The sequence below is a fragment of the Neurospora tetrasperma genome (genome assembly GCF_000213175.1).
Source record: "Neurospora tetrasperma FGSC 2508 unplaced genomic scaffold NEUTE1scaffold_6, whole genome shotgun sequence".
NCBI lineage: Eukaryota > Fungi > Ascomycota > Sordariomycetes > Sordariales > Sordariaceae > Neurospora > Neurospora tetrasperma.
In genome coordinates, this window is record NW_009799104.1 from 287789 (window position 1) to 308016 (window position 20228).

The 20228-nt window shown below is 53.0% G+C and overlaps 6 protein-coding genes across 6 annotated transcripts; all 6 read right to left on the minus strand.

Annotated features, from left to right (window-relative positions):
- Positions 1 to 1080: 1080 nt before the first annotated feature.
- On the minus strand, positions 1081 to 1458 carry NEUTE1DRAFT_118021 (uncharacterized protein; the record flags this gene model as incomplete). The annotated part of the gene is made up of 1 exon (XM_009855676.1): positions 1081 to 1458. A coding segment is annotated over one exon (183 nt), but the record flags the coding sequence as incomplete, so codon positions are not given.
- A 77-nt stretch (positions 1459 to 1535) lies between these two features.
- Positions 1536 to 3056, minus strand: NEUTE1DRAFT_124350 (cell differentiation protein rcd1; the record flags this gene model as incomplete). Its single annotated transcript, XM_009855677.1, has 4 exons — positions 1536 to 1716; positions 1780 to 2155; positions 2218 to 2373; positions 2457 to 3056. 4 exons carry the CDS (start codon positions 2812 to 2814, stop codon positions 1536 to 1538), a joined length of 1071 nt encoding a protein of 356 aa, XP_009853979.1.
- Positions 3057 to 4193: 1137 nt separating this feature from the next.
- Positions 4194 to 6490, minus strand: NEUTE1DRAFT_148439 (uncharacterized protein; the record flags this gene model as incomplete). The annotated part of the gene is made up of 4 exons (XM_009855678.1): positions 4194 to 4649; positions 4715 to 5011; positions 5069 to 5933; positions 6005 to 6490. 4 exons carry the CDS (start codon positions 6488 to 6490, stop codon positions 4267 to 4269), a joined length of 2031 nt encoding a protein of 676 aa, XP_009853980.1.
- A 552-nt stretch (positions 6491 to 7042) lies between these two features.
- NEUTE1DRAFT_118022 (uncharacterized protein) lies at positions 7043 to 9943 on the minus strand (the record flags this gene model as incomplete). Its single annotated transcript, XM_009855679.1, has 8 exons — positions 7043 to 8006; positions 8060 to 8156; positions 8209 to 8285; positions 8739 to 8905; positions 8967 to 8972; positions 9047 to 9175; positions 9378 to 9467; positions 9566 to 9943. The coding sequence occupies 7 exons, from the start codon at positions 9427 to 9429 to the stop codon at positions 7587 to 7589; spliced, it is 948 nt and encodes a 315-aa protein (XP_009853981.1).
- Positions 9944 to 11796: 1853 nt separating this feature from the next.
- On the minus strand, positions 11797 to 14822 carry NEUTE1DRAFT_148441 (uncharacterized protein; the record flags this gene model as incomplete). Its single annotated transcript, XM_009855680.1, has 3 exons — positions 11797 to 13778; positions 13829 to 14431; positions 14516 to 14822. 3 exons carry the CDS (start codon positions 14820 to 14822, stop codon positions 11929 to 11931), a joined length of 2760 nt encoding a protein of 919 aa, XP_009853982.1.
- A 1954-nt stretch (positions 14823 to 16776) lies between these two features.
- On the minus strand, positions 16777 to 19270 carry NEUTE1DRAFT_131655 (mannosyl-oligosaccharide alpha-1,2-mannosidase precursor; the record flags this gene model as incomplete). The annotated part of the gene is made up of 4 exons (XM_009855681.1): positions 16777 to 17145; positions 17227 to 18544; positions 18610 to 18924; positions 19116 to 19270. The coding sequence occupies 4 exons, from the start codon at positions 19268 to 19270 to the stop codon at positions 16882 to 16884; spliced, it is 2052 nt and encodes a 683-aa protein (XP_009853983.1).
- Between the last annotated feature and the right edge of the window lie 958 nt (positions 19271 to 20228).

Consider the following 20228-nt stretch of genomic DNA (forward strand, 5'->3'; position numbering starts at 1 on the left):
CCCCCCCTCCCCCCCCCGCGCGCGCCGAGGTCGTCCCCCTCTAACCCATAACCCCCTTTTCCCCTATTCCCCTCACCCCTTTCTTCCCCCTTGGCCCACCATTCCTCTCTCCCCTCCCAAAATCAACAAAATAACGCCCACCCAATGTTAGTAAAAGTGATATGATGATGGAATCCTCGCTTTCCCATGTGTCGTGCCGAAAGATAGATACATGAATGATGATGATGCTTTTGGTGTGTCTTGGACAAGAAGAAAAAGTGAAAAAGAAAAACGCCTCTTCCACCTCTCTCTTCTCTTTCTCTGTTTCTCTTTCCTCATTCCGCTTTTCCCGCTTCCCACCTTTTTCTATAACCCTATGCATCCCAGTTATTCCTCGCTTTTCCCTCCTCTTGAAAACAGGTCCCTCTACTCATAAGACATTATCAGGTAGCCCCCTCTCCTCTCTCTCTCTGGAATCTCCCCTTTGTGTGGTATATACCTTTGGCGGTGACGGTGTTGTTGATGTGTTCGAGGTGGGTCGACCAGGTGAGAGGTATTGTTGCCCACGGACTTGGCTTGTTGTCGTCTGATCCGTCCGGGTAGCGGTGTGATTGTTGTAACCAACTTCGGCGTGCCCACGGAACAACGGGTGCCATCCAATTGTCCCTGCCGCCCATACGAATGTGTCTGATGGGTGCCACTAACGTTGATCGGCCACTGGATTGACTTGCCCTCCCTCGCTGATGTTATCCGAGCCAGTCCCAGTGAAGGGTCCAGCGGGTAGCATCGACCCGTCCGCCTCGTATGTGCCTGTCCGTGATCATGCCACCGATCACGTTTGAACTCCAAAGTATATATCGACCGCGCCACCAGTCCTTCGCATCCTCAACCAAGGGTCTTCGACCACGCCACTGGCCACCCTTCCCTCCGTTCCCCTCCTCCTGGGTATAAGATATGTGAACCGTGGACTTCGTGACCCCGCCGTTTCGTCCCAAATGATGAATACAACACTGCGGCAGCCTCCAAAAACCTCCAAAAGAAAACTATGAAGCACTGTATAGGCGTTATGCACACAGAAAAAAAGAGTTAAGGAAGCTACGTAAAATTTGGGGGTATCTTTCGTCATCAATGATTCTCTTGCCCTCCTCCGCTGACACCTTCATCGTCTCTCGGCTCCTTGTTCCTCCACTATGCTGACTGTCGTTGGTCCTCTTGGGGTTTCGGTCTTTGCGTCTAATATCATCGAGTGCTGGTGGTGTACTCTTGACATGTTGAGGTGTAGCCATAGGACCCTTCTCGTCGTCGGATAGCTTGTGCGGTCCTAGGTATGGCTATGCGCTGCTATTAGGGGTTAAGTTCTGAACCACTCGATCATCTACGACCGGTGGCCCCCACCCCTGAATATTTCCATCTCTACTTGTAGTAGCGATCAATCCACTTCTCACCCTATAACCAAATGGAAGAAAAATCTCGAGTTAGCAGTTTGTTCCTTTGCCATGAGTTGCTGCAAAGCCGAGCATCCAAAGTGGCAAAATGGCCAAATCGCAAAGGGTGGTTTAAATTCCAAGACCGCTGGTGCTGGGTTCGACTACATTATCGGAGAGGTTGATGAGGAGCTGCGCCAGGCAACGCTTGGTGGCGGCATCGTCGCGCAGAACCGAAGAGAAGGTGGCGTCGCGAAGGGGCTCTGGCAGACACTGGCGGAGTGCCTCGCGGGCACGAGCATTGTCGCTAAGTCTGTTTGGATGATAAGTCAGTACAGAGACCTACCAAAAATCGAGTAACAGGGCGAGAACATACCTCAAGAAGCACCTAACAACATGTTTGAGAAGCCTAGCCGTCTGCTGCTCTACCAGCTGAGCAACCATGTTGCTGAGGACGGTGCCGACAGCGTAGAAGCGCTCATAAGTGGCACAAATGTAGTTAAGACCGTTGTCATCAAGCAAGATCTTCTGCACGATGAAGATAGCAACCGTCTTGCTGAGCTCGGACCCGGTCTCCATGATCCTCAGGCAGAGGGGGATAATCTCGGTCGTAAGGAGAAAGTTGATGACCTCGGTGGAATCGTTCTTGACAAGCGCACCAATGACTCCCAGCGAAGTGAGCCGGAGGTATTCAAAAGGACGCGACTTAGACGTCGTGTTAAGAAAGGGGTAAAGGAAGAGGGGGATGTGTGCTGAGGAAAAAAAAAAGGTTAGCAGGCTAGTCGGTCCTGGCTTGTAACAAAGGGGCACCTACCATTGAGGAAGAGGGTACGTGTCTCGTTGTGAGACGCCACACACTGAAGGAGGGCGAGGGCATTGCAGACCCTGTTGGAGGCGGCAGCGGTGAGCTGAGAGGGGTTGAGGAGGGTATAGACACTGATAATCTCCTGGAGGAGAGATGTCATGACTCCTAGACATGGGGGTTAGCGCATGATCGATCGGCGGGGGGAAAGGAGGGGGAGGGGCTCCGAGGTATAGGTCGGCTGTACTTACCGAACGAGTGCCAGAGGATCAGGGCCAGTTCGGGAACTTGCTCCCGCTTCTTGCTCAGCTCCAGGAGCGCGGCCTCCCTGGTATTTTCATTCAGCAAGTCGGCAATGTACTGCAGTGTGCGGCGGTTGTCGTCCGAGACCACGGGCTCAATGGCATTATCCTGCGCGTGGGTGGCGGCAGCAAGGGCGTTCACATTGTTGTGTGCGCCGGCCAGGCGGTTGTAGTGCTGCTGCTGGGCAACATTGGCGGCGGCGGCAGCAGCCTGGGCGTGCTGATGGTGCGAGGTCTGCTGGTGAAGCCAGGCAGAGTCGGCCTGGGGGTACTGGTGGTGGCCGTAGACATGGGGATTCTGCATCATCTTGGGCTATGTGTTCGAACGAAGAAATGGTAGCGACGGCGCGAGGTAGTGGGTCAAAGACGTCGGAGCTGTGTGGGTATTAATCGATGGAGGACTCGGGGTGGCGCTATTGTTGTTGTTGGTGGTGGTGGTGGTTATTATCTTTCGCCAGGAACTTGACGATGGGGCAACGGCAGGCCGGGCGGCATGAGAGGGGTGTCGTCGGGCGCAGGAAGGGTCCTTCTCGATTGCGAATATCAGACAGAGCAGCGGTCAACAACGGCGTCGTCGGGCGGGTCGTGTAGAGTAAGGTAGACAAGTGGGCGAGGCGGCGTCGAGGCGGGTAGCGAGGAGGTTGTGCTTTGAGCAAGCGGGCTGTTGAACAAAGGCGGCGGCGGCGGCGGCGGCGGCGGCGGCGGATTAAAGTGCAGATTGCAGAACACCTAGTCACAGGCCCGGCAGGCAAGGCTTGACGATCGCGGCGGGTCTTGGAAGTACAGTACGTATGTATTGGTATGAAAGCGAAATATGGAAAAAATGAGTGAGTGTTGGTGTTGTGGGTAGAGAGGTCACGGTAGAGTTGGAGTCGGTGACGGTGACGGAGGTGGATATGTAGAGTGAGTGAGTGGGTGGTGGTCGTATGTATTGTGGTGTTGTCGGCGGCCAAGAAGGGAATCAAGCAGATGAAAGAAGAACGAAGAGCTGCCCGGTGGATGGCGGCGCCCACCCGCCTGCTGGAGTCGACTCGTCTCCTGCTCCTGCCGGCGTTCGAGGGTCACACCCACTCACCCACAGCGGCCAGAGAGCGGTCCAGAGCCGCACCCGACGGGGACAGTTTGCGCACAGACCATCAAGCTTAACGTGTGGGGAAGCTTCGGTCCAGTGCTGGATTCCGAATTCACAGTTAACCCTGGAACACGGCAGTGGTCACATATAACCCTGCGATGGTCAGGGGATAATACGCCCTGATTGGATGACAGCTGCCGTCTGCATTTCGAGATCCAATCTGCTGTCTTTGGTGAATCAAAATTCGGGTGATCAACGCTTTCTGACTCCCAGTTGGATGAAATCGATGGAAGGGGGGAGCAGCAGAACCTGCCATAATTCCAAGTTCCGTCCGGAAGAGCAATCAATATACCGTGACTGTCTCTTCATCCCATCTCAGATTGTTATCAGCCTTACATTACAAGAAAGCATGCACTGGCGTTTCCTTCCCCATCTTTGAGGTGATGTCTATCATTAATGTGAGACGAAGTTGAAGAGATTGAATGCTTGTAGTGGAATACGCAGTGATATCAACTTAACGTCCAACACCAGGCTATCCCTTTCCTCTGCGCAATGATATCTTATTCCCCTTCAGACCACCAAGCCTAGCCTAGGTATTTTTTAACAAAAGGCCACACACACACACATAAACACCAGAAAATGCAGACCCCTTTTCCTTTCCCGTCTCATCTACCAGACGCCGTCCCTCTACTTCCTAACCCTAAAAGTCTTCAACACATTCTTCCTCCCCCCAGGCCCCTTCTTATACTTCCCATGCCCACCTTTTCCACCCTTGGCCCTCTTCTTGCCTCTCGTCTTCTTATCGTCGCCCTGCTTCTTAAACGGCACGAACCCAATCTGGCTTTCCGTGAGCGCGTTCTTGCCGTCCTGAGGCAGCAAGTAATCAGGCACGTGCTTGAGATGGGCTTGCTGGCGCATCTTGGTGCCGAGCTCGCCGTCGTGGCGCAGGTGCGAAAGCTCGTGCGGGTTCTCTTCAAAGTAGCGCTTGAGCGTCTCGGAGCGCAGGAGTTCTTGTCGCAGTTCGCGGGTGCGGGCTTCGCGGATGGCGACTTTTGTTACGGCGCGGAGGGCTATTGCTCAGTTAGAGAATGAATGGTCAAAGGGACGAAAATATAAGGGGGAAGGGGGTACTGACCATCATTCATGCGGTAACGGAAAGCCTCCATCTGGTCCTTGTTAAAGTTGTACGGCTCCAACTTGCGGTTGAGCTTGGCCTGCTGGCGCATCACCTTGGCCAGAACCTTCTCGTCCTTCTCGCACTGCTTGATGCTGGTGGGCTTGTGCTTGCCAAAGAGATCGTGAGGGACGACCATCGATAGAGCAATACCGGCGCGGCCGGCGCGGGCGGTGCGGCCTATCCGGTGAATGTAGGAAGAGGAAGAAGTGGGCATGTCAAAGTTGATGACGGCGGCGACGTTTTTGAAGTCGATGCCTAGGAAATTTGGTTAGTATCCAGAACCATGTAGAACCAGAAAGCAGACAGACTTACCTCGCGAAACACCATACTCCTGATCCCTCCTGCCCTTCTTCTTCTTTCCCTTGCCGTTCTTCTTCTCCTCGCCCTCCTTCTTTTCACCTTGCTCCTCCTTCTTCTCCTCAGTCTTCTCATCCTCCAAGAAAACCTCGCTCCTCTCATCCGACGCAATGATGATATCATAGATACCCCTGTTAAACTCCTCGATAATCTTGATCCGTGTATTAATCGGCAACTCCGAGTTCAGCACACAGCTGCGAATGCTAAACTGCTCGAAAAACAGCTTCAAGCGGTACGCACGATCGATGTCCGCCACAAACACCAGACAGGGGCCCTTGATCAGCTGCAGCTTGAAGATCAGGTAGCTGATGAGCCACTTGTCATCCTCGCCGCACTTGACGTAGAACTGGGTGAGCTTCTCGTCCTCGTTGCTGAACTCCTCCTTCAGGTCCAGCATGGTGGGGTTGCGGCAGAAAAAGCCCTTGAGCGTGTCGAGCTCGTCGGAGACGAGAGTGGCGCTCATCATGGTGGTCTGCACACCGCCCTTGGGCAGCGAGCGGGCAATGTTCTCCATGTCTTCGTCGTAGCCGTAGGACAGGACGAGGTCGGCCTCGTCGAGCACGAGGTACTGCAGCTTGGCGATGCTGAGAGCGCCGGACTCGATGTTGTGCCAGGCGCGGGCGGGGGTGGAGACGATCACGTCGGGGGCGTTGGCGAGGAGGGAGCGGAGGACGGCGTCGGACACGTTGTCGGTTAACTTGGCGGATTGGATGTCCTTGGTGCAGAAGGCGGAGAAGGCATCAATGGCTTTGTGGACTTGGTCGGCGAGTTCGCGCGTGGGGACGAGGATAAGGGCGGAGGTGAAGGGGGTTGGGTCGGTCTGTTTGGTTTCCTTTTCGTTAGCATCCGACCCTCTCACAACTTATTCTCCCGGGTGTCAAGGTAACTCACAGCCTTCCTCTTAAGAATGCCGCTCAACACAGGCAACACATATGCCGCCGTCTTGCCCGATCCCGTCTTCGCCTTGCACAGCACGTCCTGGCCCGCCAGCGCAAGCGGGATCGCCTTCCTTTGCACGAGCGTCGGCTTCTCAAAGCTCTGTTTCGCAACAGCCTGCACAAGGCGAGGGTCGAGACCCAGGTCGGAGAAGGTCAAGTCGGCATCGTCCTTTTCACTCTGCTTCTTCTCGTCCTTTTCGTCTTGTTGTTTTTGCTCGTCCTTTAGTTGTTGCTCGAGCTCTTGCTCCTCCTCGGTTTGTTGCTGCTCTTGTTGTTGGGTCGCTTCGGGCTTCTCCTCCTGTGTCTTGACATTCTGCGACTTGGACTTCTTCTCCTTCTTTTCCTTCTTCTCGGTTGAAGACTTCTTGGTCTTCTTCTGGGTCTGAGGCTCGGCCACGACTGACGGTTCGTCCGTCTCGTTCAACTTGCGCTTGGCCATTGTGTCGGGGTATCTAGGTTGTGAAGTTTGGTATTAATCTGCTCTTGCGCGACAGTAGTTAAAAGTAAATAGCACGGTCGAGGTTGGTGATCAGTCGACTAAAGTTGGTCGTGATATGGTTCTATAGAGACAAAGATGGAAGATGAAGAATGTTTTTGGAAGTGGAGGAGGAGGGGCTGCACTTCGAAGCTACGAAACGGATGGATGCCAATTCCTCGAATCGACCAAAAAAGTTTGGGAAAAATTTCGACGGGGACTCGCCCAGGCGTCGCACCCACTGATTGGCCGGCGCTACCAGTCCACTTCACAGTGGGCATAGGCGCTAGCGCACCGGCAGCTCGTTGCCCCACAAAAGCTTAATCCAACAACTTGAACCTCCACAGCGACCAGGGGGATCGATCATCTGGGCTGCCACCTTCAACGCAGGTCCACGATCTTACACTAGGTAGTCAGCCTTCAGTCATGAGCCCTACGAGGCTGTTGAGGCTCAAGATGGACCGAGAATCATACCTTACAATCAAGCTCAAGATCACGACTGGACAAAATCAAACTCGCTACTAGACTAACTTTGATGGAAATCCTACTACCGGAAACAAATACATCTTAACATAAGCCATAATCCTTAAAGCCATTCTTCGTTTTCTTTTCGCTCGAGCCACATAACCAGAGGCAAGTAACATGCGCTGAGAATCAAGCTATTCATCCAACACGAAACGAAATTGACCACACCAATCTACACTTGCGCGAACCTTCCATACCAGGCTGTCATCACACAAAACCTCAGACGCCAACATTTTACCAAACCATAAGAACATAAAAGTCTGATGACAAGGAAATACTTCAGCATTCATCTCTCATGACCTTTGTCCATCTGTTACATGAGCCTCTCCATCAATCATCGTCCAACTCTTGGAGCACCAGACGGCAGTGTTCCATGTTGTTGCTATTCGGCCTGACTGTCCCCGAGCCAAGAATCTCAATCACTCATTTCAGACAAGTTCAACTCAGCGTCCGGAGTCCTTAAAGACCGATTGGGCCGACTTCGCGATCTCCATAACCAATCCTTGAAGCCGTATTCTCGAGCCGCCGGCTGCATCTAGTAACGACGACCATAGTCACGCGGCGGGTATGGCTCGCGAGGGTACGGGTCACGCGGAGGGAAGTCCACGGGAGGAGCACGGCGATCGTAAGCATCTCCGCGTCCGCTCATGTACGGGTCGGGAGGGTAATCGCGGGGAGCACGGTACGGGTCATCGTAACGTCCGCGGGGAGGCGGGTAGTCACCGATCGGGCGCCTGGGTGGCGAGCGGTAACCACCTCTCCTGTCGTCGTAGTACTCGCGCCTTGGTGGGGGCGACCTGTCACGGTAACCATCACGGTAGCCGTCGCGGCGGGGGCTGTATCCGCGAGGAGGGGGTCCACGGCGGTCGTAATCGTCCATGGGAGGGGGGTATGGGCGGCCACGCGGCGACCTCGAGCGAGCGCGGTGGTCATTTCTTGGGATGTCGGGTTGAGTCTAATTTCAAAGGTCAGCAACCATACTCATCGAGGTGTGAGGATATTCCTTACGTTAGCGACGCAGGTCACGCGCTGGCCCTTAAATTCGCGGTTGTCGAGCTTCTCAACAGCAGTCCTCAGATCGGCGGCGTTTTCGAACTCAACGAAGCTGTAATTTCGGTCAGCGGAAGTGTAGAAAGGTTCTGACCGTGGCCACATACCCTTCACCGTTCTGGTTGCGAGTAGTCTCGCTATAAACGACATCAAGTCCGGACTGACGAGCAAAGTCCTTGAGGTCCTAAAAAGGCAAGTCGAGTAAGTTGAGGTCCGGGATTTGGCAGTTGGCGGTCCTCCCATGCATCACCACCAGTAAAAATGTGTCCAGGAAGCTGATTGTGTATGGCAGGTTGTCATCCGGCTCTGGGGTGTCCTCTGCCATAGTCCCGCCCGTAACAAGAAACTCCAATGGGAAGACTGAAAAGGATGTAGTGAAGGAAGCCGGAAAGAGCCAGTTGGGTGTACAAAAGAGAGCCAAGTGCGTTCAGCTGGAACGGCCGGACCCCCCACCAGTCGGTAATAGGAAAAATAACGAAGTCCGAATGGCCAAACTTGGGTGTGACGGTGACAGGAGATATGCCATGCTGGTGGGGGCGAGAACAGAGTAGGGTGTGGAATCCATGGGTAGCCCGGAAAAAGAGAGAAATCCATATGATGATCAAGCGGCGCACAAGGAAGTGGAAGGGTGACAGACCTGCCAGCTGGTTTCATTGGGAAGGCCAGAGATTTGCATCCGGTGAGGCGTGCGTCGGGGCCTGGGTTGGCTGTTACGCTCGTGGGTGAAACCGGGACCTCCCTCACGGTGACGGGCGCCACGGGCGAACTGAACGGTAAGACGCTCTCCCATGAAGTCCGATCCATCTTGTTATTGTCAGTCGGTCGATATCGCAAGTTACGGGGGGGTTGGAAGTGGGAAACGTACGGAAAGCTAAAGAGAGAATGATTGTTAGCACATATTTTTTTTATGATTGCTATGATGCACATAAGAAAAGAGCAACTTACCAGGAACAACATCGCGGGCGTCCATGGCATCCTTGTACTCGATGAAACCAAAGCCGTTCATGAGCTTGATTTCGGTAATCTCGCCGGTTCCGTGAGTCGCAAAGTGGGCTTCCACATCGGCCTTGGTTGCTTTGCGGGAGTCAGCATTGTGTATCGTCGGATGGGAGCCGACCAGACCAGGCGCCAGAGCAGGGACAACTGGACAGAAGAGGTAGCCTCGCAGCGACAAGGCGGCGATTGATGTTTGATCATGGGAGACGGCCGCTGGTCGACGGTGGCTGTGGTGGTGGTGATAATGATGACGTTGATGTTGCAGATCCGGAAAACTCACCGTGCCGGGGCAGGTTGCCCAAGTAGAGACGGGTCGACGATACTTCAGTCATTGTGTCGGGTCGCTGGTTGTGGGACCTATATAGGATGACTGGATAGCCAAGATGGTAAGAATCCGATCCAAGGCGATAGAAGGCTGAAGAGGGATGGGGAGTTCCCGACGCAGGGCAATCAATCCAGCTATCGTACTTTTTGGTTGTTGTCGTGGTGGCAGAGACGAAGGCTGACACGACGGACGAGATCGGGAGCCTGGTGAGGTGAGGAGGGGGTTGGTCGGGGTAATAAGCGCGACGACGTGCTGTGTCCTGCCGAAGCCTCGTTTAAGAAAAGAAAAAGTTGCGTCAACTTGTTCGGAGCCTTGTTCGCGGGCCGACCAGTCAAAGTGCAAGCCAGGCACGAGAGAGACCAATCTGGGCGGAGAGGCGGGAAGCGTAGAAGAGGGCGTCAGCCAAGTTCGGGTTGTGGTGGGTGTTTGTATCACTCGACGATTCAATCAGAAACAAGACGTAAAATCACGCGACGAATCGGCGGGTAAAGTAGTCGTCGCGGTGTTGTGTTGGATGGTTGGCCGTCCAAGTTGGCAATGATGGTTGGTAACAGTTGAGAAGAGGATGATGTTTGGAGGAGAAGCTGTGACGGGCATGCGACACGGTGGGTGTTGGTGGGTGGGAAGAAAAGTGGAGGAGCGATTGAAAAAGGACCTAGGAACGCGGCGGAAGTGGAAGGATGGGGTGAGTGAGTGGGAGGATTGCTGGAGGGAGGGGGGGCCCGCGGGCTGGCTGAGAGAAGTGGAATGGAGTGTGGACGGGCCCTGTCCTGCTGCTGCAGCAACTGAAGGAACTGAATCCGGGACAAGGAAGGACTGAAAAAGAGAAACGAGAAAAATGGGATTCGCACGCACGGCATCACGCAGGAAACGAAGAAAACACTTCCGTCTCCCGTCACAACTAAGCGCCGACCGGTCTCCTGCTGCTGCAGCACACGATCGTGCCCCCAGGCAAAGCCCGATGCCTGCCCTGTTGCGCTACACTAACAATCCCGTCAGCAACGCGACGACGACAACGATAACCTCGGAACTGCCGCTATAGCGCCCGCCTACACTAGCTAAGGTTACAGCCAAAGCCAGGCACTCAACCCACTGAAAACCAAAGCATGGACCCGGCGGGCAGGCATGGACGAGTGGGGCAAGCAGAGCAAACGCGGGAAGAGGTGGACCGCCAAGCCTCCTGGCTATCCAATTGCAAACCACCGTCGCCCTGAATGAGCGGATGTGTCACAAGCATCCTGGTCCTTGTGAGAGGGGAAGGGCAAGGCATGATGCACATGGACCGACGCGTTGCACAGGCACCCCTCCTTGTTGATTTGATGCCGCTGCTGCTGGTCGCCGCCGCCGGTTTGTTTTCCGTCATCTTGGCTTGGCTTGTCGGAGCCATGTTTGATATTGGCGTGACATTGTCGAAGGTCGTGATGGTGGTACCTAGTTATGGTGGTGTTGAGCGGTCGAAGGTATTCCCGGACATGTCAAGGGAGGTATTTAGGGAAAAAAAGTATGTAAACAAAAGGGAGCTTTGGCCGCTTCTGATGTCAATCCTATGGAGCTTTTCCGAGCTTTTTGCAAATCCCGACAGGGCTGGTTATGGTTCACGTCATTGGGTCGGCTGGGATAGTGACGCTTTTTGTCGAGTTTTGTTCTTCCACTTTTTGGATTCAGATCCAAAGTTCCAGATGCTAATTGAGATCATCGACTATCGATCAGAACGCGTAGTGGGTATGGACATATGTAGTACAGTTGAGTGCGAGACACCGAGGGTCATTCTATACTAGATCTAGCTAAGAATCTGGAGTTCTTTACAAGTCATGTCTCGTAGTGTAATTAACAGACACAAACTTACCTATGCTTGGCACAAAAACTGTCAAACTCCGCTGGAAGATGGATGCGCTCACAGTCCCCGGGGCAAAATGCCGTAGCTCTGATCATATCTCACGGTGTTGACAAGTAAATATTGGAGCAAACGGCGTGCTCCATCCATCCTAGAAATGCAGAGTAGGAATTCTTCTCTTACGATGCCTATGAAGGCTTGGAGTTATCCATGGTTCTGCCCTTTCCCTGCCCCATTTGATACCTATGTATGGTACAAGAAACACGCTAGCAAATAACACAGTATTGAGCTGTATTTCTACTTTCAGACACCAAGATGCAATGAGCAATACGTGGTCTAGAAGTAAAGAAAAAGCGAGATATCGTAAGAAAGAAGGAAGGCCTCCAGCCAGCCGATTACATAGACAGGATATACTGTACGAAACCTAGAGTACGAGTGTATTGTAATACAAGCCTCATCACAACTTGAACTCTTTCGTTTCTTTGTCAGGATTCGGGCTTCTCCAACTTTTACGCCAAACACGGATGAATACACAAATCCAGTTATAAACGTGTATATTTCTCAACTTATCCAATTTGCCAACTCCGTTACATCAGTCATCACGTCATGATCCTCCACATCCATCCCTATAACCACCACCTTCAGCCAACAACCATCACCACTACTTATTTCCTACTTCCTCTCCCCACCAGCCTGCACAACCAAAACACTCGCATTAACCGCCCCCGTACCTCTAACCAACAATCCCTCCGCCACAACACCCACCGTCTTTCCCAGATCCAACCCCCCTCCATTCGCAGTCCCACCACCTACATCCACCCGACTACTGTTACTACCACCAGCACCACCAACAGCCCCCTCAACACCATCAACAACCCCATGCCTCCGTCCCACAACCACCACATCACCCGCCCCGCCGCCCTTCTTTTTCTGCTGTTGTTGTCCCACCGTAACGTTCGCTAATCCCAACACCGTTTCCATCAAGTCATTCTTACCCTCTGTCAAGTTCGATTCCTCAAAGACCACGCGCGAGGCGATTCCCTCGGGGAGTGAGTCGCGGAACGTCGCTAGCAGTGTTGCGTCCTCGTTATATTCCCCCATAGAGTTGGAGGTGGAGGCGGTAGAGGTATACTTGAGATGAACCACAGTAGCAGTTACGTTATCGTTGTTGCCAAGTAATTGGAGGACCAAGTTTAGAGCCACACGATCATCTGCGCCGCCGATGAAAGGGAGGAAGATGTGGTGTGTGCGGGTTGTGATAGTGGTTGGATAGGTTGGTAGTTGGTCTTGGGGTGTATGATGTTGAGAGTGTAGACCTTGGGCCCGAGTACCAAACCCACCAAAACAATTATCGATGAAAATCCCCGCGTTACACACCCTCTCTGCCTTTGCAAGAGTTTTATGCATAAACTCTAGATGAGCACTACCTTTGAACCGATCATTGCCTGCATTAGCACCAGCAGCACCAGCTAGTACGGAGAGAGGTTGATCCAAATCCGTCAGACTCCCATACTCGCTCCAAGGAATCAGCACAAACTCCGATTGCGTATCTGCCGCGTACGAAACGAGCGTCTCAGCATACGAAGACTCGGGAACGATGGCTACGCGCCCGGAAACAGCCACGTTGTTGGACATGCTCGGTGACGACAAAGAGGCAAAAGTGCGAAAGGTGTTGATCACGGGGTCGCGCAACGAATAAAGCTCCTCCTCTTCGCCGGCTATGCCTTCGGTTACTTGCATGACGGAGGAGGTGCGGTCTGTGAGCTCAATGAGGCGGAGGCCGTGGACTTCGAGGAGTTTTTGCTTGCGGGTGGGAGGAGAAGGGTTGCTGCCTTTGTCGGTGGATTCAACCTCGGAGGGCTTGGCCTGGGGGCTGAGGAGGGTGATGAAGGCAAGGAGAGAGGGTAAACTGTCGAGACGGAGGTAGACGAGCATACGCTGGATCGAGGATTGGTCGCCGCCGGGCTTGGAGGGGTCGGACGTGTTAGGACTGGACTCGGAGGGTACAAGAGGGTTTTCGTCCCAGTCGATTTCACCGCGGCGCCATCTTTCAACTTTGCGCTGGTACCATGGGGGATACAAGGCTTTGGTGAGAGGGGTGGTGGCGACGGTAGTGACGAGGGCCATGACGACGAATATGGTGAAGGTTCTTTGGGAGAGGATCTTGGCTTGGAGACCAATGTTCAAGACGATAAGCTCGACGAGACCCTTGCAGCTCATCAGACTTCCAATGGTGAAAGACTCGCGCCAGAGGAGCTTGTTAGCACGAGCGGCGAGGGTTCCGCCGATGATCTTGCCGGCGAAGGCGCAGGTAATGACTCCAATCACGTAGCCCCATGTGATCCCATCGTTAAGGAGACCAAGGTTGGTGCTTAGACCAGAGAGGGCAAAGTAGAGAGGGAGGAAGAGGACAGAGATGAGATCCTCGATCTTTTCCGTCATCTTGATTGCAAAGCCGCCCTCATGGGGGCATATCAATCCAACGAGGAATGCGCCGAAGATGGCGTGGATGCCAATGATGTCTACACACGTCAGCATTTGTAAGTAAAGATATCGAACAGGTACGACTTACTCGTGAAAAACGCAGAAAAGAGAACGAGAAGCAATGTCAGCGCAACCACCCCCTGCGTCGGTCCATTCTGCAAGCTCCCCGTCCTCCTCACCCACCACATAAATGGCGGTCTTACCGCAAACACCAAAAACAAAATCCACCCTATACAGCACAGTAGCGCCCATAGCGCCGCCAGTCCGCTATTGTTATTCACCAACGCTACGCAAAGCGCCAGCAAAATCCAGCCGGTAACATCATTCCCAATCCCCGCCGCCAACACCGTCACGCCCACGTTGCTCCTCAACAGCTTGAGTTCAGTCAAAATACGGCACAAGACAGGGAACGCAGTGATGGCGAGTGCAGTGCCGATGAAGAGACCATATACACCAAAGCTAATAGGCACCGTGGTCCCGTCGTTGTGGAACTGGTGGTATAAACCCCAGGCGATGCCGAAACCTAACCCGAAAGGGAGGATCATGCCGGCGAGACCGACGGAGAGGGCGACTTTCCAGTTGGAGGTGAACATGCGCATGTCGACTTCGAGAGCGACGAGGAAGAGGAAGATGATGAGGCCGAGGTTGGCGACATTGTTGAAGACGGGCATGGATTCTTTGGGGAAGATGGCTACCAAATTGTGTGTGTTAGTGAAAGAGGGTGGGTGAGTATGGGAGGGTGTAAGTGAGTTGCGTTACGTGCCAGCCTCAAAACCGGGTATCCTCATCATGACGGAGGGACCGAGTAGAATGCCGCCAATGACTTCAGCAATGACTTTGGGTTGATTGATCCATCGTAGCGGGTAAGCAAGTAGTTGACAAAAGATGATGACGATGCCGGCTTGGATGATGAACAAGGTGATGGGTGCCGAGGCGCTGTATTTTATTGGGTTGGCGCCCTCGAGAACACCGGCCTGGCCGTTGACGCTTGGAGTTGTCGCATTTGAAGAGGTATTCGATGAAGTCGCAGCGACGGCTCGGATGACGGTCTTGAGGACTGCGTCTGTTATGGCTGAGGCCATCGTGTCGATGGTTGGCGGTGTGGATGTGGTCTGCTTGTTGAGCCAACTGATGGAAGGCTGGATGGCTTAAGACCAATGCAGCCGAAACGTGCGCCAATGCAGTGTTTGAATAACCACATAAGGTGTTTGTAGAGGTATAACGGCATCAAAGTGGCCTCAGGGGACCAGACAATGAAGAAGGTTGAGGTCCGAGACAGAAGCTGTCACTCGACAACACAAAGAAAAGATATATAAAACAGATCCAGATCCGAGACACCGGGGATCTATTGGTACGTCCGCCTCTTGTTGATAGAGGTTGCATGCCTGACTGTACAATGTAAGCACCAGCTAAAGCAATGGGCCTCCACGTGATGGTATCCAAGCCAAGAAGAGGGGATCATGTTCTTTTCGGGGACATGAAGCCCAAAGGGTCCAATTGCAGTCGTCAGTCAAAAGGATCATGGAGGGAATACCATCGAGGAGGTCGGTGGTGCTGGGCCAAGCGATTCGCATTTGTTCAGTTCTCGTCCACCTCGCTCTTTCTCTCACGCTTTCACATGGGCACTAACACCACAAGAGAGGGAGGTGATAGCTGGATGGGAACACCCCGTTGTCTCTCGCACAACTTACTGGGCATGCTAAGAACTGAGCTACCCGATAGTGTGTTATACAAATCTTGGGATTCCAACTTGGATCCATACAATGTCGATAACGTAGGGCCCGAGGGTGTTGACGTCTTGACGATGAAGAGGGCCTGTGGCGGTCTAGACTCGGGACCATGATCTGGGGTAGTCTCCAGTTCTCGGTCCAGTTGGCTATTGGATCCTCTTCCCAAGCCATCCAAGCCATGGGTGCTCTGCTGACTGACCACAGCTGACTTGATCTCACATCTTGGCTTGATGCGATATTGATGGAAGTGATGAGGAGAAGAAAGATGAAAAAAAAGAGGAGAAAAAGCCAAGATGACAAGACTTGGGGAAGGTCCACATCGATGTTCCCTTCGATCTCGGGCAGTTCCACTTTTGCAAGATGGATCGATCCACTGTAAGTGGGGCATCTAGTCGCTAAAGCACTCCACTGTTTGTCTACGGGGTTAGGGCCATTTTCACGTTTCAATGGTGCCCTGGACTTGGCAGCGAACTTCTGCCAAAAACACCACAGAAATCATCATCACTTTGGCACTTTACTTAGGTTTGCGGGTGTCTTTATCAACGGAACCCAAGCTAAATGGCAACACCAAACATCGATTCTAGGTTCTCCCCACAGTCGCACAGCTTTCCGACTGGTCGACACTGTCACACGAATTAAATCCCTGGATCACCCCAACAGCCCAACGCGGGTCTTCTCCGAACCACAACAACATCACAGGGCACCAATTCTCCATGGCTTTCATTTTCCCTCACTCGTGTTGGCAGAAGGGGCAATTAGGCAAGGCTGGCTTTTCTTCTGCTCTCGTCTTACACATTACGCAGTACATACCTCGCTTCAGGGATGATCACGAGATACAAGTACTCGAAACGGTCAAGAATGACCGTCCTGGTTTCAATCAGCCACGCCCGGGAGGTTGACACCTTTGGGTAACCTGCCCACGCGAGTACAAACGGCCGAGTCCAAGTGGTGCAGTGGCTATTTTATGTCAACCCATCAGTATCTCCTTGAACACAAACCCAACTTCTTCCATTCATGTTCCTTTGGACCAAGAAAAGTCTCGTCAAACATGAGAGCAGCGCTAGTGCTTTACAAGTTAGTGCTTGATTTCGTTGGCCAACTTCACCAGTCATGTCGATGTCATCACCGTGGCTGTCGTTCTTTACGGTCAAACTACCTTACCAAGTCATGTTGCTCAAAAAGATTTTGTGAACTGAGTGGGCGGCGTCGAGCACCGATTTCTTGAAACCAAGATAGAGGATGCTTTTACTCTAGACCATTGGGCTTGATTTACTCGACCTTCGCTTGATGAACGCACTTCACATCGACAATGATTAACAAGAGTAATTATCCGCTTGCATATACTATTTATTCGAATCATACCACGACCGCTTGCATCTACCTCTATATCCTCCGCTTGCTCTCATTACCTCTAAGCATACCTGGGCCCAGCAAACCTCTTCTCCCTCCTGTCGCTCCAGCTTCCATCATCGCCGTGTTTCCATACACCGGGGCGCCCCCTTGGTTGCTGCTCGTTGTTCTTTCTTCCATCGGCCGATCCATAACCCCAATCCGACGACGAGGATGAAGACGAGGGCTGAGTTTCGTGCCCCTTTGCCAGCCTAATGGGATGACACTCGGTGTTGTAGACGAACTCGTTCGTCTGGTCGGCTTTGACTTGCCAGGGGTCATCCTCCTGTTTTTTTCGTTAGCATCTTCTTCTTCTTCTTATTGATTCATCCACATCGAGACTAAGGGGGAAAAAAAAAAAACTCACATCCTGGAAAATCAACCAACAATACTTCAACACCTCGGCAAACCAAAAACTCTCCTGGAAATCCGTCTTGCTCCCCCCTCCCACCTTATTCACATTCGCCACGCTGCTATACCCGCTCCCCGCCCTCGTCGTCGCATTGATCGCCTTGAACGCCGCCCACGCCCACTCCCTGTACTTTTCATCCTTCGTCGCCCGCCACGCATAGTACATACTCTCAATCACCTCCGGCCGCAGGACATACTGCTCGTTGGTGATCCAGAACCCGTTCTTCTCATAAAACGCCTTTTGCTCCGCCGAGGGAGGCCCGCGGTTATTCGTCGCATTCAGCGGCGTGCGGCTATCCTGCCAACTAAACAACTCGGGACCAATCCCCGTGGCTGTAGCCGAGTACGTCTCCGCGCACGACTTGACCAGCTCCAGCCCAAAGTCCAAGTACTTCTTATTCGACAGCGTCAATCCCCCCAAAATGAAATTACCACCATCAAAACAATCCAGATGTCCGCTCGAGAACCGCAGCGTGGTGTTCCCCCTCGGTCCCTTCCATCCGCCCAGGAACGTCAAGTCCGGCCGGGTAGTAGGGTGCGAAGCCACGTACTGAATCGACGAATCGGCCGCTAATATCCAGCGATCCCGATATAACCCGAACCGGTCCGGGTCATACAGGTACATCTTGATGAGATACTCATAAAACGAATCGGTCCCGCCGCCCCACCCGCCAGTGCTATCGACGAACAAACCGCTGGTGATATTGACGTTGGTCCCCAAGAGACCAGGAAACGGCTCAGCGATTGCGCTAGGTTGCGGATTCAGCAAAAAGGACTCGGCCCGCTGCGCGAGCTGCGCGTAGGTGTTGTTCCCTGTTATGTCCGATAGTCGCGTCCACTCGAGCACCAGCGTGCCAATGGTCGCGATGCCGTTCGTCTGCGATCCTGTCCTCTTCGGGCCTGTCGCGGGGTCGAAGATGAGGTTGTTATCCGGGATTCCCGAGGGAGTGTCGAAGGCCACGGACAGGGCGTCGGCTAGGCGGATGGCTTGGGCCAGGATGGCGTCGGTCGCTGTTTGGGAAGAAGTAGAATTGAGATGGACATCTGGGCCTGCGGCTTTGGCGTTGGCGTACAGAGGCGGGGTGGTCAATAAGTCGTAGGCGGAGAGTAGGCCGCCTAGGTACCGGATGGTGGTTTCAAAGAGGGAGATTTCGCTCGAGGTGCGGGTGAAGTCGATTTGGGGCACGTAGGCGAGGATTTGGTTGATGACGGGCCAGTTGCGCATGACGATGGCGGTGGAGAAGGCGTCGATTGCTGAGGCGCCCCAGCCGTTTCTGCGTGGTGGTGTTAGTGTGGTGTTCAGTTGGCTGAGAAGGGGTAAAAAGAATGGGGGAATTACCGGTCATCCTCATAAGAGTTGGTCACTGGTCTCAGTGAGTCGTGAGGAAAAGCATATTTGTAGTATCCGTCCCAGGAGATCTGAAAGGCTTGTTTGACGGCGTCTCGTCTCTCCTGGTTTGAGGCGGTTTGAGATGATGATGATGATGATGCTGCTGCAGAGTCGTCGCTGGTGCCAATGTTTTTCTGTCGCGGCGGAGAGAAAGGTGTTGCAGTGACTACCTGAGTGAGGGTCAAGGCGCCGACCAAGAAGGCCGCTGGGCCAACGTTGTTGAACTTGGGATACATGATATTGATGACGATGCCGATAACGATGCTAGCGAGCAATGTTGTTGTTGTTGTTGTTGTTGCTCGGATGTAAACAATGACCCCCCTTTGTCAAACGGTGGTCCAAACGCGGACTTGGGGATTTACCGTGGCTCGCCAGACAACGAGTCAATGAGTGTTCCGACTGAAGGAATCAACTGTGAGAAACAAGTTCCCACCCTCGCTCACTCACTCACTCACTCTGCAGAGGCAAGAGAGACCGAGGTGAAGGATAGACCGACTGAAGGGGATGAACCAAGAAAGAGTGGGTTCAACCGTGCCCTCGCTGCGTGCCCAGTTTCAAACAAACTCCAAGCACAAAGAGCAAGAAAGACAACGGGAGGTGGGAATTGCATGATGTATATAACTCCGGTTTCCTTTCCTTCTTCATACCTCTTTACACTACACTACCGATCGCCAAGGCCCCGCCCGCCATCTTTACCCCGGCCCCCCGGTTAATGTACCTTTATTCACACCGCGATTCATCAACAACATTCCATTCAGTTTCTGTATTGACATGGTTTGGGGTCTTGAGAGTGGTCAGGCCAGGCACCACAAACCTGGATCTGGCAAAAGAAAGACAGAAATAACCAGGTTCCTGGAGGTTCAATGGGATGGTTCCAGATGTCATGAGGTGTCAATCACTTTCTTGGTTCGGCCAATGAATGCAGTGGGGGAGAGAGGATTGATTGAGGAGGTCGGCAATTGGATCGATAGGTATCTAAGGTAGGCATGTATGTGCCTTACAAATGCGGAAGGTTCAGTTGTCTTTCTTGTCGGTCTTTCCTGTCACTGAATACATACACCGCATACCATGTACCTCTACATACATCGTCGTGTTGTATGCAGGACAACCAACATATGCAATGCATTCTGTACCACTATGCAGTATCCTACAGGCAGGATTTGCGGCCGGTTTTTTAGACTTGTTCGTCGAGGTTTGATGGGGGTTCTGGATCAGATGGGATTTCGACTACCTCTTCATTTGAGGAATCGAGAAGGTTGGTTTATCTCTACAAAGGTGTAAAAAGGTGTAAATAACTTGGGATTGAAGCGTCAACGGACATTGTCCCGTGCCTCTCTCACCTCCTCTCAAATACTAAGTAGGTATGGTAGTCTCGGTAGTGTAGCACTACAGGTACACCAACGCTCGTGTCAATGGCCAGGAGACCGAAAACCTGCATCCGCCCTCCAAGGTTGGAGAAAGATCTACACAAGCTAAGAAGTGATGTGCATACTTGGTACACGCTACGGGGTGTTTTGGCGGGGAAATGGACCGGGAATGGTGGATGAGTCTCATTCAGCTCGGTGGAT